Consider the following 13,520-nt stretch of genomic DNA (forward strand, 5'->3'; position numbering starts at 1 on the left):
GCGCGGCCAGCGGCTAACGGTCGCGGAGCGGCTCCCGAGGGGCGGGGCGCTCCGGGCACGGAAAGCCCAGCCGGGGGAGGCCGCGGGTGTGTGGCCCTTTAAAGGCCAAGATGGCCGCCGCACGGGCGGGAAGCCGCAGCCTTTGCCCCTAGTCAAGATGGCCGTCCATTATGACGCAACTCTCGGAGCGGAGCCGAGAGGTCTCGAACCTCCAATCCTGGCTCTGTGCTGACACGGGCCTCTCCCATTGGTTCGAGCTTGTTGGCGAGGGCTGATTCGTTCACGTACCCTCAGGGCGGCGGCTTCTCGACCAATGACCGTCCGAGGGCTGGCAAGGAGGGTGGGGCTTGGCTCGAATCCTCACGAAATAGACCGGCACCGAAGGCACCCGGCTTCCGAGCGAAGGAGGTGGGGCCTGGCCGGCCTTCTCTGCGCCTGCGCGCTCTCCAGCTCCGGCCTCGGTCCCGAGCCGGGTCTCTCAGGGACCGGCCGAGGCTCGGAGGCGGAGCCTCCCGTGTCCCGGCTCCGACTGGATCCCTCGTGTTGATCCCGGACCCCTCCTCCTCTCCTCTCAGTGATCCCGGACCCCTCCTCCTCTCCTCTCAGTGATCCCGGACCCCTCCTCCTCCCCCTCGGTGATCCCGGACCCCTCCTCCTTCCCCTCGGTGATCCCGGACCCCTCCTCCTCTCCCCTCGGTGATCCCGGATCCCTCCTCCTTCCCCTCGGTGATCCCGGCCCCCTCCTCCTTCCCCTCGGTGATCCCGGACCCCTCCTCCTTCCCCTCGGTGATCCCGGACCCCTCCTCCTTCCTCTCAGTGATCCCGGACCCCTCCTCCTCTCCTCTCAGTGATCCCGGACCCCTCCTCCTTCCCCTCGGTGATCCCGGACCCCTCCTCCTTCCCCTCGGTGATCCCGGACCCCTCCTCCTCTCCCCTCGGTGATCCCGGATCCCTCCTCCTTCCCCTCGGTGATCCCGGGCCCCTCCTCCTTGCCCTCAGTGATCCCGGACTTCTCCGCTGACCCGGCTCCCCGGCTCCCTGTTGGACTCGGACTCCTCCTTTCTCCTCTCCGGATCCCGGATCCCTCCTCCTTTCTCTCGTCCCCCCCCCACCCTCCCCGCGTCCCTTCCTGGCCCCCGCTGCCCGGACCATGCGCCCGCCCGGGGGCCCCCGGGGTCAGAGGCTCCGGCCCCTGCTCGGGCTCGGCCTCCTGCTCTTGCTGTCCCGGGCCTCCCTCTCAGCCGCCCCCTCCTCCCCGCACAACCACAAGCCGTGCACGGTCTGCAGGAACATCGTGGATCAGTTCTACAAGGTGCGCGGGGGTGAGAGCAGAGCGGGCCCCGAGGCGCGGCCACTCACCCGGCCCCGCCGGTCCCCGGCGCCCTGTGCCCCGGCGCCTTCCGGCACCGCCGCCCCTCCCCTCCCCTGCACTGTCGGAGGCGGGAGGCAGGACCCCCGGGAGGGCGCGCTCTGGCCCGAGCCTCAGTTTCCCCGGCTGTCAGAGGGGGGGGCCTCCGGGGTCCCCAAGGTCCCTTCCAGCCCTCGGGGGCCCTGTGATACACACACGCACCAGCCCGCGGGCCAGCCTTACAACCGGCCAGAGAATTCAGAAGCGGCTCTTGGCTGGTGCCAGGGAATCCCTCAGAGGGGAGCCTCGGGAGCGCCCTGGACGTTTCCAGGCTGTGGCCGGGAGCCGCCCGCGGGGGGGCTGGGACGCTCCGTGTCTTGTCCCTCACCCCCTCATTTCCCCGGCCCGCCCACCTGCTCCCGGAGGCCTTTCTTGGCCCGTCCCCCACCCTGCCCCCTCCTCCCTCCGGCTCAGCGACCCCCCCCCCCCACTTCGGGGGGCTCCCATTCGGGAACGGGGGTGACCACAAGTCTCCTCCAGATCCCACAGAAGCCAGGCTCACAGGGGAAATGTGAGGGGACCATGAGCCCCAAAGGCGCAGGGGTCTGCAGGCTTTGTCTGGAAAGAGAGGAGGCAGGAAATGCCCACGAGCGGCGGGTTCTCCTGGCTCCCCGCCGGGGCAAACAAGGGAGACCTCTTGGAGCCCCTCTGGTTTTCCTGCTAAAGCTCATCGGTGAGTTGGTGGGAACATCTCAGTAACTGAACCGATATTCCGCGTTTTTCCTTGGCAGGGCTTGGCAGATACCGAAAAGAAAAACTTTGGTGGTGGAAACACAGCTTGGGAGGAGAAGACGTTATCGAAATACGAGTCTAGGTCCGTGGTCCCGTGCGTGACTTTGGTTTCCTGTAGCCCTTGTAGTCTGGGGGTGGGCAGTAAGGGGGCAGGCCAGTGGCCATCACCTTTTCAGGGGTCACTTGTGGAAAGACAGGAGCAGGCCTGGGCCCAGGAGCCTTGGGCCCTTCCCCCTGAGGGACACTTTATGGTCCCTCCAGAGGCTGGGACTCGGGAAATGATGCTGTTGATGGCGGAGGAGAAGAAGTCTGGGTTTTGTCTCCTTTTTCTCTCAGAGAGCCGGATGAGAAGTAACTCCTTGGAAGCGAGAGTCTGTCCCCCACCCCGTTATTGTGCCACCTGCCGTCCCCCCTCCCCACTACCTTAGGCTGGCACTAGAAAAGGTTAATTTCCTCTAGCGCCGACTTATGGTTTCCTATTCCAGTGAAATCCGGCTCCTAGAAATCATCGAAACCCTGTGCGAGAGCGACGCTTTCGATTGTAACAATATGGTGGAAAATAACGAAGAACACCTCGAGGATTGGTGGTTCAACCAGTAAGTTAAAACGTTGTTGGTGCTTTGAGGGGAGGGTCCGTGGCTGGACAGAGCCTGGCCTGGGATGTGGGGAGGACACGGGGGGCAAGCAGTGGCCAGCCAGAGTTTTTTACATTTCCCGGGCTGCCAAAAACTCTGATAAGGGAGGGTAGAATTTGGGTTATTTCTGGTGAAGTGTGGATGGCTGCCCAACCAAAAATCTGAGCAGGAGCTCTGAACAAACCGAGCCGAGTTTGCATCCTGCGCGGCTTGTGACCGTGAACGGGAGACCTCTGCCTCTGGATCCTCGGTTCCCTCATCTGCAAAGGGGGACGTGGCACTAAGTCTGCCCACCTTGTTCCTGGGAACATCCCCTCCTTTGTCACTGGCAGACAGACGAGGCAGCTCATTTGTGTCCGGAGGCAGTGTGGTTCACGAGCTAGAGAGCGAGGAGCCGAGAGGGTTCGAGCCTCCTCTCAGGATTCTGGGCAACAGCTTTGCCTCTCCCAGACTTGGTGCCCTGGGCCTTGGGTACTGGGGTGACCCGGCAGAGGCATCTCTCACGGGGGGGGGGGCTTGGATCCCCTGCTGCCTCCCCATGTGGGGGCTCTCACGGCCCCCCAGTGGGGAGGCCCACCTCATCGTCAGCCCCCGTCTTGCTGCTCGGCAGGGCGTTCGTTTCTTTGAGGGGAACCCAGCATGTTTTCAGGCTTGGTGATAAAACCTGCTTCTCGTTCCTCAGGAAGAAGAACTACCCCGACTTATTTACGTGGTTTTGTGTGGAAACTCTAAAAGTGTGCTGCCCTCCTGGAACCTATGGCCCAGAGTGCCTCGGTATGGCCCTCCCCGCCCCCTTGGGGTCTGGGCTGAGGGGAGAACCGCCTGGGGGTGCGGATGGGTTGGGGGGTGCGCTGTGGGTGACCCCCTCCCCCACTGTCTCTCACACACTCACACCCGCCCCAGCCTGGCACGCTGCAGACCCTCTGTAACTCGGTGATGGATGAGAGAATGGGGCAGTAGATGACCCCTTCTTCCCTGGCTTTGTCCATACCTGGGTGTGGATCGTGAACCCCCTTCCCTCTGGCCCTGTTGCTCGGTACTTTAATCGGTACCACAGCAGACAGAGCCTCACAGGGTCCCTCTGCCTGTGGTTCTCAGTCAGAGTGGCTTTGGGGGTGCTGCTGGCTGTCTGCTCGGGCCATCCACTCCCCACCTTCTCTGTGCCTGGGAATGACAGGAGAAAACTGCCCCTTCCCTCGGGGAGCTTACGTTCTACCCGGTCAGACAGTGTGAGAGACGGCGTCGGGGCAGAAGGGGGTACAGAGAGCAGGGAGAGCGGCAGACAGATGGGGAAGGGAGTGCGTGACCTGATCATGGGGGCCCTTGGTGCAGGAGGCTGAGCCTGGGGCCCTTAGGCCGAATCTCAGGAGGCCCTTGGTCTCCAGCAGCCCTTCTAAGTGAGACCCGTTTCCCCTCCGGCTCCAGAGTGTCCCGGGGGGTCCAAGCGGCCATGCGGGGGAAATGGCTATTGCAACGGCGACGGGACTCGCGGCGGGGACGGCAAGTGCAAGTGTCACCTGGGCTACACGGGGCCACTGTGCATGGACTGTGTGGAGGGCTACTTCAGCACCTGGAGGAACGAGACCCACTCCGTCTGCATAGGTGACTTGGCTGTCTGGCTGCCGAGCCTTCCAGGGTGTCCCGCCCTGGGGGAGGGAAAGCCGATGCTCTGAGGCCCCTTGGGATGAAGATGAGTCTGGGGTCCAAGCTGGCCATGTTGTCCCTCCTCTGCCCCCAGTTTTCCCGGGACCTTGCCTCTGATTCTGGTTCCTTAGCATTTGGGGGGTCCCCAAGGAGGGATGTGGATCTGAGGGTGCCAGACATCCCTGCTGTCCCCACCATGCCACTCATGGCCGGGTCTCTTCCAGTGTGTGACCGAGCCTGTAAGAACTGCACCGGCCCGACCGCCAGCGACTGCGGAGAGTGTGAAGTCGGCTGGGTCTGGATGGGAGATACCTGCGGAGGTGAGTCAGGGCGGCCTCGGGGCGCAGCGCGTCTGACAGATGGGGAAACCGAGGCAGGCGGCCGGGAAGCGACATTAGACCACAGCCGGTCACTTGACACCACCTGCCTCAGCTTTCCCATCTTGAAATGGGAATGAGAAATCCTATCTCTCAGGAGTCTCGTGGGGCCTGCATTCATTGGGTAGATCCGGTATCCTCATGGGGCCGTGATATGGGGGGGGGGGGGGGGGGGGGGGCTCCCAGGGGGGGGGGGGGGGGGGAGAAGAATGCCCACAAGCCTGGCAGAGCTTACACAGCTAAACCCGCTGCTGGTGGGCAGGACAGCTACGGGGCGATGTCAGAGACCACCTGCTGCTCTGGGGAGGGCCACGGGGGCCCCCATCCTCTGCCCTCTGGGCCTCTGCTCTGAGGGAGGGGTGACTGGCCAGGGAGAGACCACCTGCTGCTTTTAGCGTGCTGGGCTAAATACAGAAGGTGAAGCCTGCCATCTCTGCTGGTTGGCTGCTGCAAGGCAAGGTGCGTGCTGGGGGCAGAGGCAGGATGCCCCGAGAGCATTGGCGCCTTAGGCCACTTGGAGGAGGTGCCCCTAGCCTGAGCCCAGGAGAAGGCTGATGGTGGGCACGGAGGCTTGTGCCCAGGGCAGAGCTGGCCCGTCCCTTTGGAGGGGGTGAGTGGGGCTGGGGGCAGAGGCCCCAAGGGGCCCCACTGGGTGTCCTTGTCCTGGTGAGAATCTCGAGAAGGGCTCGCTCCGTTCTTTGTGCCAGCTGGCAGGTCTGGGGCCTGCAGGGGCTTCACCAGTGCTGGTTAACTATTGACAGCTCCAGTGCAGTAGGAAGAGATTCTATCACCTCCTTCCTCCTTCCCACCTTCCCTTTTTTCCTTCCCTCCTTCTATCTAGGAGATAAGATGAGAGGCTAGAAGTAGGAAGAGATTCTAACACCATCCACAATTTCCTGATGAGAAACTCCCTCCCTTTCCTCCCTCCCTCCCTTCCTTTCTTTCTTCCCTCCTTTCCTTTCTTCCCTCCCTCCCTTTCCTCCTTTTCTCCTTCCCTCTCGTCCTGCTCTCCCTCCATTTCCTCTTTCCTTCCTTTCTCCCATCCTTCTGTCCCTCTCTTCCATCCTTCCCCCTCTCTTCCCTCCCTCTTCCTCCTCTTTGCCCACTGATCCTTGGCAAACACAGAGTCCGTCAGGTTTTCCCAGTAGCTGCAGCAGACTTCAGGGTTGGGCAGCTCTGACCGAAGGCTCTTTGGCCACGTGCGGCCATCCCCGGGGAGTTAGCTGCCGAGGGCCTGCTCCGTGTGGGGCAATAGGGGAAGGGCGCTCGGGGGCCTTGGGACACTCGCCGCGCACTGGGGGAGACGCTGGAGAAGCGCTCACACAGGACACTAACCCGGGCTTTCCCAAGCCAGGAGCGACTGACAGCCCCAGGAGCTCCAGAGCCAAGGAAGGAGGGGGTGGGCAGGAGCCGCCGGGAGACGTCTCAGAGACGTGGGCCTGGGTCTGGAGCACGCACAGTAGGACCCTGGGTTGGAGGGGCGAGCTTGGGAGCCACGGGGAGGGAAGAGGCTCAGGAGAGAGAACTGGGTCTTTGGGCTGTTGGAGCTGAAGATGAGGCAGGGGGCAGATTGGGTCAGGCCTTGGGGCTCCCTGTGGCTTTATCCAAGTCCTGGCAGCCTTTGCGAGGAGGGGCCAAACCCCAACCCCTCATGTTACAGAATGGGGGCTGTCCAAGACCACACACAGGTGACCGGGAGGAGGCCCCATCACTTTCAGAGCCATTCTGACAGAGGTCACTTGTGGGGGCTCCACAGCCACGGGCAGATGTCTGGGCCAGGTGTCCGGAGAGCTCGGTGGGGGGGGCGAGGGGCCGGTGAGGGGCTATCTTAGCTGCCAAGTGCAGATTCAAGGTGCTGGTCTTGGCCCTAAGACTAGGAGCAATGGGTGGAAATTGCAGACACCAATAATAAATGATCAGAGGAAAAACTTGCCAGTGGTTGGGGTGGGGTGCTATTCCAGGTAGTGAGCTCCCCATCAGGTCTTTGAGCAGAGATTAGATGGTGGGAGCAGTGGAGAAGGGACTCTCGCTCAGGTGTGGGTCCGTCTAAGTCCCACAGAGAATCCGTCTCACTTTGAGATAAGCTGAGGCTGGACCCTCGCCCCTGGCCGGCCGGTGACTCTGGGACATGGTCGGCGGAGGCAGAGGGAGGAGTCCCTCGGCCCCTCGGAACCTTTTGTAAGCCAGTCGGCCGAAAGGGCCCCTCCTCCTGTGACTCCCCCCGCCTCCCAACAGCAGAACTGGGTACAGCTGACATGTACACATGGGCCTCGTCTGTTTTTTTCTCATGAGTCTGATGACAGTGCTTTCATCCTCATGCCTGTTTAACAGAAGGGGAGACTGAGTCTGAAGGAGGCAGGGTCCAAGGTCAGGTGGGTGCTGGGGCTGAACCTCCAGGACATGGAGCCTCGTGGGCTCCTAGAACTGGGCCAAGAAGCTGCCTCCCTGGCTCGGAGCCCTCTGCCAGCCTGCCTTGCTTCCTCTTTGGGGCTCCAGGTCTCTGGGGAAGAGGCAAGGGGTGGGCATTGTGTGAGGCATGTGACCAGACCGGGACCACTGGGCAGGGGGTGCCCCTTCTGGCTGCTGGTGTGGAGGGTTGCGGGTCATCTCAGGAGAACGGAGGCTTTTGAACTGCAGCCTTGCCGGGAGCCAGCCCCAGTCACAGACACTTCTCTTATTTCAGATGTGAACGAGTGCGCGGCAGAAACTCCTGCTTGTGACGAGGGCTTCTACTGCCTCAACAACAACGGCTCATACTCCTGCAAAGGTCGGCCCCTACCCCGAGTCTCTGGGTAGTTCTCACAGGAGCTGGGGGCCTTTGGGGCCTCGAACATGTCCTGTGGGCTCAGGGTCCTGTCCTGGGGCACTTCTGCCTCATGCCCTGGAGCGAGTGTGAGCAGGTGACAGGGCCAAGGGCTAGAGCCCCCTTAGGAAGTAAGGGGCACACAGCTTTGCAGCAAGCTGCCTGGCACGCTCAGGTTTTAGGAGCAAATGCTTGGAGATTTGTTTTTTGTTTTTTTGTGTTTTTTTTTAAATACCAGCTTTTGGGGCAGCTAGGTAGTGCAGTGGTTAGAGCACCAGCCCTGAAGTCAGGGGGACCTGAGTTCATATTTGGCCTCAAACACTTAACACTTCCTGGCTGTGTGACCCTGGGTAAGTTACTTAACCCCAACTGCCTCAACAAAAAAAAGAATACCAGCTTTTTATTTTCCAAATACATGCAGAGATAGTTCTCAACATCCTCCCCTGCAAAAACTTGTCCTCCATGTTTTTCTTCCTCCTTTCCCCTCCCTCAGACAGCAAGCAATCCAATATAGGTTAAATGTGAAATTTTTCTAAACTTATTTCCATATTCATCATGCTGCACAAGAAAAATCAGCTCAAAGGGAGGGGAAAATGAGGGGAAAAAAAGTAACAACAAAAAGGTAGAAACTGTAGATATAGATGGCTCTCCCTATCCCAATCATCTCATCGTGGAAGAGAGCCACGTCTATCACTTCTGATGGACGTATAATCTTGTTGCCGGGTACAATGATCTCCAGCAATCTCCAGGTCTCTCTGAAGTCATCCCACTGGTCATTTCTTACAGAACAATAATATTCCCTAACATTCATATACCATAACTTATTCAGCCATTCTCCAACTGATGGGCATCCACTCAGTTTCCAGTTTCTGGCCACTACAAACAGGCTGCCACAAACATTTTGGCACATACAGGTCCCTTTCCCTTCTTTAAGATCTCTTTGGGATATAAGCCCAGTAGAGACACTTCTGGGTCAAAGGGTGTGCACAGTTTGAGCCCTCTGGGCAGAGGTCCAAATTGAGCAAATGTTTTACATGAATCAGAACCATCTGAATTTCTAAAAGGAGCCGATGTTTAGAATTCAGGACGGAAGTGTTAAAGCTGGGAAAGAAGTGAATCTTTAGGAAAGACGCCCAGCTATGGCCAAGAAACCGGGCTCAGGGAGCTTCTGGGGCTAGAAGGGAGCCCGGCCTTCCCCTGGGGCTGGCCCAGGATGCCCGCAGTCCAGAGCTGAACCTTGAACCCAGGCCCCGGGGCTCCCCTCCCAGCCTGCACTGGCTCGCTTGCCTCCAGTGTAGGTGAACGACTTTGATGAGGCCCCAAGGCCAGGGGCCGGCGTCCTGAGTGTGCCCCTTTTGTTCCTAGAGTGTGACCCCAGTTGTTCGGGCTGTGAGGGCGAGGGCCCGGAACACTGCATCAACTGTACAGCCGGTTATGCACAGGAAGATGGCGCCTGTCGAGGTGGGTGAGGCCCCCTGTCCTCAGGACTGCTCCTCAGCGGGCTCTGGACATGAAACAAAGCACTGGTGGCTCTGGCTCAGTGTCATCCTGTCCTCCTCCAGCCCCACTGACCCCTCCCTTGGGACCCAAGCCTTTGTGGGTGGGATCCTGCCCAGCAGTGTATACAGCAATCTGTCCCAGGAGCTCCCCACTTCTTTGGCAGGGTCACAAAGAGGAGGTGGGTTTCATCTGCTCTCCAAGACCTTAGATGACCTCCCATTGAGGAGGGGTCAGCAGCCTTTGAGCACTCTGCTTGCCCAGGTGGTCAGTCATCAGCAGGCACGGTGTTCTCTTGGTTCTTTTTACTAAGTACCATTGGGGGGTCCCTGGGGAAGGAAGGGAGAGGCTCTATAGGGAAAGGCAGTCCAAGACCTTTCTGGCCGAGTCAATGGGCCCTCAGGGGCTGGGATACCACACCGATCCCCCAGCAGGGCCCGGCTGCCACCCGCTGTTCATGGGGGCACACGGGCATCTCTTGTGCAGATGTAGATGAGTGCTCCCTCCCGGAGAAGGCGTGTGAACAGGAGCACCAGAAGTGCTTCAACACTCCAGGCAGCTATGCCTGCGCCTGTGCCGAGGGCTTCCAGGAGAAAGACGGCACCTGTGTGCCCTCCGAAGACACCCCGGGTGAGTGACAGCACTGCCAGCGGAGGCTTCCCTGCATCCCTCCCCTGCAAGGCGTCTCCTCAGCCCCATCTACTACCCTGGCCCTGTGCAACCCCCAGCCCTGTGCACCCTCCTGGCCCTGTGCACTCCCCAGAAGGAGGGCCTGGGTCTTGAGCTGCACCAAGGAAAAAAGCAGAGGGGGATCTTTCCCAGGTGGTTCTGGGAAGAGTTTGCCCTGGGGGAAGGAGGAGGCTGGGAGGGGAAGTCAGCAGCTGGGAGGAGAGACAGGCCCTCCTGGCCCTTCCAACCTCCTCCCCGGCCTCCTGGCCTCCAGGCTCTGCATGCTCCTGCCCAGCAGTAACAGCAGTTGCTGTGGCTCCCCCCAGATTGTAGGATAAAATGCACCCTCCTTGGGTGGCCACCTGGTTCCAGGTGACCTTTCCAGGCCTGGCTCACACTGCTCGCTGCAGGGCCTGTGCTGTTCTGCCCTGAGGCCTCCCAGGCCTGGCAGGCCTTCCCCCCTCCCCTAGAAGTCCCAGCCAGCTCACCCATGAGCCCCCTGGAGGGGCAGAGCCTCCCAACTGCTTGCTTGCTGGGGTGTACATGGTCACCGCTCCAAGCGGGGAGAATCTTTGAGCTAGGAGCAAGGAGGAGGATGGGAGGGTCTCCTGTGCGTGGTCACCTCCATGTAGGAGGGAGATGGGCCCCAGGGAGGACAAGGGAAGGGGGAGAAGGAGCAGGGCTGGAGCCGTGTGTCAGCCCACAGAGACCCGCCTCAGTTCCACGTTTGGCAGCAGGCGCACTCCTGGCGACTCCCCAGCTCCCTGCTGGCTCTGACAAAAGCCGAAGGGGAGACACTGGTGGCCGCGGCTATTCGTGGGGTCCTCCTGGGCGCCATTCCATGGCGGCTCAGACTTCCCCCTTTACAAGTAGGGCTGCTCACCCCTGGGGTGTGCTTGCTTTTGACAGAAGATGAAGAACCAAAGGAAACTCCAAAACCGTCCCACGAAGACCTGTGAGCCGCCTCCCCAAACCCAAGACCTGATCGCCAACGTAAATTATTCAAACGAAAACAGCCTTTGGTGGGAATCCCCCAGAAATCTCAGCCACCCACCGGATCATCGAGCACCTGACCACCTGCCCACATTGGGGGAGAAAACCTTCATTGGGACGGGCCCTTTCTAAAGCTGCGTTTTCTCTTGTTCATAAAGAACTATATTGTCGTATATTTTGATAACTATTCTTTGTAATAAAACTGACTATGGAAGGTGGACCAGAATAGAAGGTTAAGTGTATTTACTCACTAAAAGACCAACCAAACTTAAATTCCCAAATCCCAGATTTTGGGGGGAAAAAAAGTCTCTATGGGATTCACTTTTGGCCTCTTCCTTGGCAGTTGGGAAGAAAGCAAATGGATGATGCCGAGCGCCATGTTGGGCAATTTTGTGCCATTCCCCAGTAAAGTGGTTCTTGATATAAATTCACATTTTTTACTTCACACTTGCCCATTGGAGTATTTGATGGGCTGTTAAGGCAGTGGGTATTTATAATGTTCCCTAACAACAGGTACCAGCCGTTTTTTCTAAAATTTTTATTAATTTTTTTTTTTACATTTCCATATTTTTTTCTAGTCTCTCTCCCAAACAGGCATTCATATAACAACTAATACCTTTTAGAGATAAAAAGAGATGAAGACTCAACACCACTGATCATTGGAAAAAGCCTGGAAACATTCAGTGTATGAGCACCTTCCATTGTCATGAAGGCTGAATTTGGGGGCCTCCTCTCATCGCTCCGTTCAAGCCCTGGTTGAGCTTTATCATTTTGTTATCTCACTTCTGATTTTCGGAAATGTCGTTCTCGCCATTGACACGTAGAGTGCTTTCTTGACTCTGCTGATTTCCTTCTGCATCAGTTCATAGAGGAGGTCTTCTAAAGGTATCTCTCTTCACATTCATCATTTCTTAATAGTATTTTATTTTTTCAAGTACACGCAGAGAGAGTTTTCAACATTCACCTTTGAAAAACCTTGCGTTCCAATTTTTTCCCCCTCTATCCATCCCTTTCTGCAACCCGAGACAGCAAGCAATGTGATACAGGTTAAACATGTATGATTCTACATGCATAGTTTCTTGTAACAGGAATATTCCATTCCATACTCGGTCATTCTCCAATCAATGGGCAACTATTTTGTTTCTAATTCTCTTGATATCACAAAAAGTGCAGCTACAAATATTTTGGTGTATATGGGTCCTTTTATTGATAGCTTCCTTGGAGTGTGAACCCAGTAATAAAGAGTCTCTGGGTCAATGGGTGTAGATCTTTTAGTCCTTTTCTTTACATATTTCCAAAGTGCTTTACAAAATGGTGGTATTGATCTGCAACTCCACCAACAATACACCAGCATGCCCATGACTCCTCCAACATTGGCTATTCCCATTTTTTGTCATTTTTGCCAATTCATAGTGTGTGAAGTAAAAGCTCAAAGGGGTGTGTTTTACATTTCTTTTTATTAGGACTTGGGAGCATTCTTTCAATGATTGTGAATAATTTATAATTTTTTTGAGGACTGTTCAGATCTTTTGACTTTGCTTTTAAGGAATCAGTCATTGATAAAGCTGGCCCAAGTTGTAGTATATGAAGGTAATGGAATATTATTGTTCTATAAAAAATGATGAACAAGCTGATTTTAGAAAGGTATGGAAAGGTTTACAGGAACGGATGCCGAGCGAAACAAGCAGAACCAGGAATACATTGTATACAGTAATAGCGAGAATGTGCGATCAGCTGTGAAAGACTTGGTTCTGCTCAGTGGTTCAAAGCAATCCCAGTACTTTGGACAGAAAATGCCATCTGCATCCAGAAAAAGAACTGAGACCGAATGTAAATCAACACGTGCTATGTTCACTTCTTTTTTCTGTGTTTTTTTAATTTTTGTTTTTGTTTTTTATCTCTCCCATGGTTTTTCCCTTTTGCTCTGATTTTTTTCTCCCAACGTGACTCAGCAATGTGTATTAAAAATAAATAAATTTACTAGAAAAAAAAAAGATAAAGCTGGCCTGGGGACTTTCCTTAAAATGAAGGTTCATGAAGGCACCAATCAATCAAAAGAAGGGGCCCCCAAAGCAAAGGATTTTATATGGATTTGGGAAATGGGGATTCATTTTGTGAGAGATAAAATTGAATTGAAAGAAAGCATAAAATGGGGAGGCAGGGCAAGGCAGTATTTCATTTGAAGCTTTCTTGGGGATTTGAGTGACCTGCAGGTCAACAGCAACGTATGGTGGCAGCCAACACACACACACACACTCTTCCTCCTCCTCCTCTTCCTCCTCCAACCCTTCTCCTTTTCCTCCTCTTCCTCCCCCAAGCCCAGCCCTGCCTCCATCAACTAAATCAACCAATAAGTATTTACCGAACATGTACAAACAGAAATAGGCTCTTCCCTCAAGGAAGTCATTTTTGGGGAGGAAGGGGCAAGACTTTACACCAGTGGAACTCAAACTTTTTGAACACTTCTATCAGCAAAAAACTTTAATAGGCATTCCCAATATACGCCAATATATCTCCCAATATATTCATTTATTCATCAGTTTGTATACATGTACAAGTGTGAGACTCTGTCCAGCTCAACCCTCCTGGTTTGGGTGTGGGGGTTCCTGGGGACCAAGCCTTTCTTCCAAAGGGGCTCTGGAGATAACTCTGAGCTGATCTCAGGGTGGTTGGGGGATGCTCTCAGTGGTCCCCAGGCAGTGCTGTGGGAGCCTGGGTGAGGTCACAACTGCTTGAAAGGGATGAGGGCTAGGGCAGAGGAG

The 13,520-nt window shown here is 56.5% G+C and overlaps 1 protein-coding gene across 1 annotated transcript; it reads left to right on the forward strand.

Annotated features, from left to right (window-relative positions):
• The first annotated feature begins 922 nt into the window (after nt 1-922).
• On the forward strand, nt 923-12,052 carry CRELD2 (cysteine rich with EGF like domains 2). The gene is made up of 10 exons (XM_031937994.1): nt 923-1,312; nt 2,140-2,222; nt 2,626-2,736; nt 3,458-3,549; nt 4,201-4,377; nt 4,644-4,739; nt 7,480-7,563; nt 8,965-9,060; nt 9,583-9,726; nt 10,675-12,052. The coding sequence occupies exons 1-10, from the start codon at nt 1,151-1,153 to the stop codon at nt 10,722-10,724; spliced, it is 1,095 nt and encodes a 364-aa protein (XP_031793854.1). The 5' UTR covers nt 923-1,150; the 3' UTR covers nt 10,725-12,052.
• The last annotated feature ends 1,468 nt before the right edge of the window (nt 12,053-13,520 follow it).

The sequence above is a fragment of the Sarcophilus harrisii genome, chromosome 5, assembly GCF_902635505.1.
Source record: "Sarcophilus harrisii chromosome 5, mSarHar1.11, whole genome shotgun sequence".
NCBI lineage: Eukaryota > Metazoa > Chordata > Mammalia > Dasyuromorphia > Dasyuridae > Sarcophilus > Sarcophilus harrisii.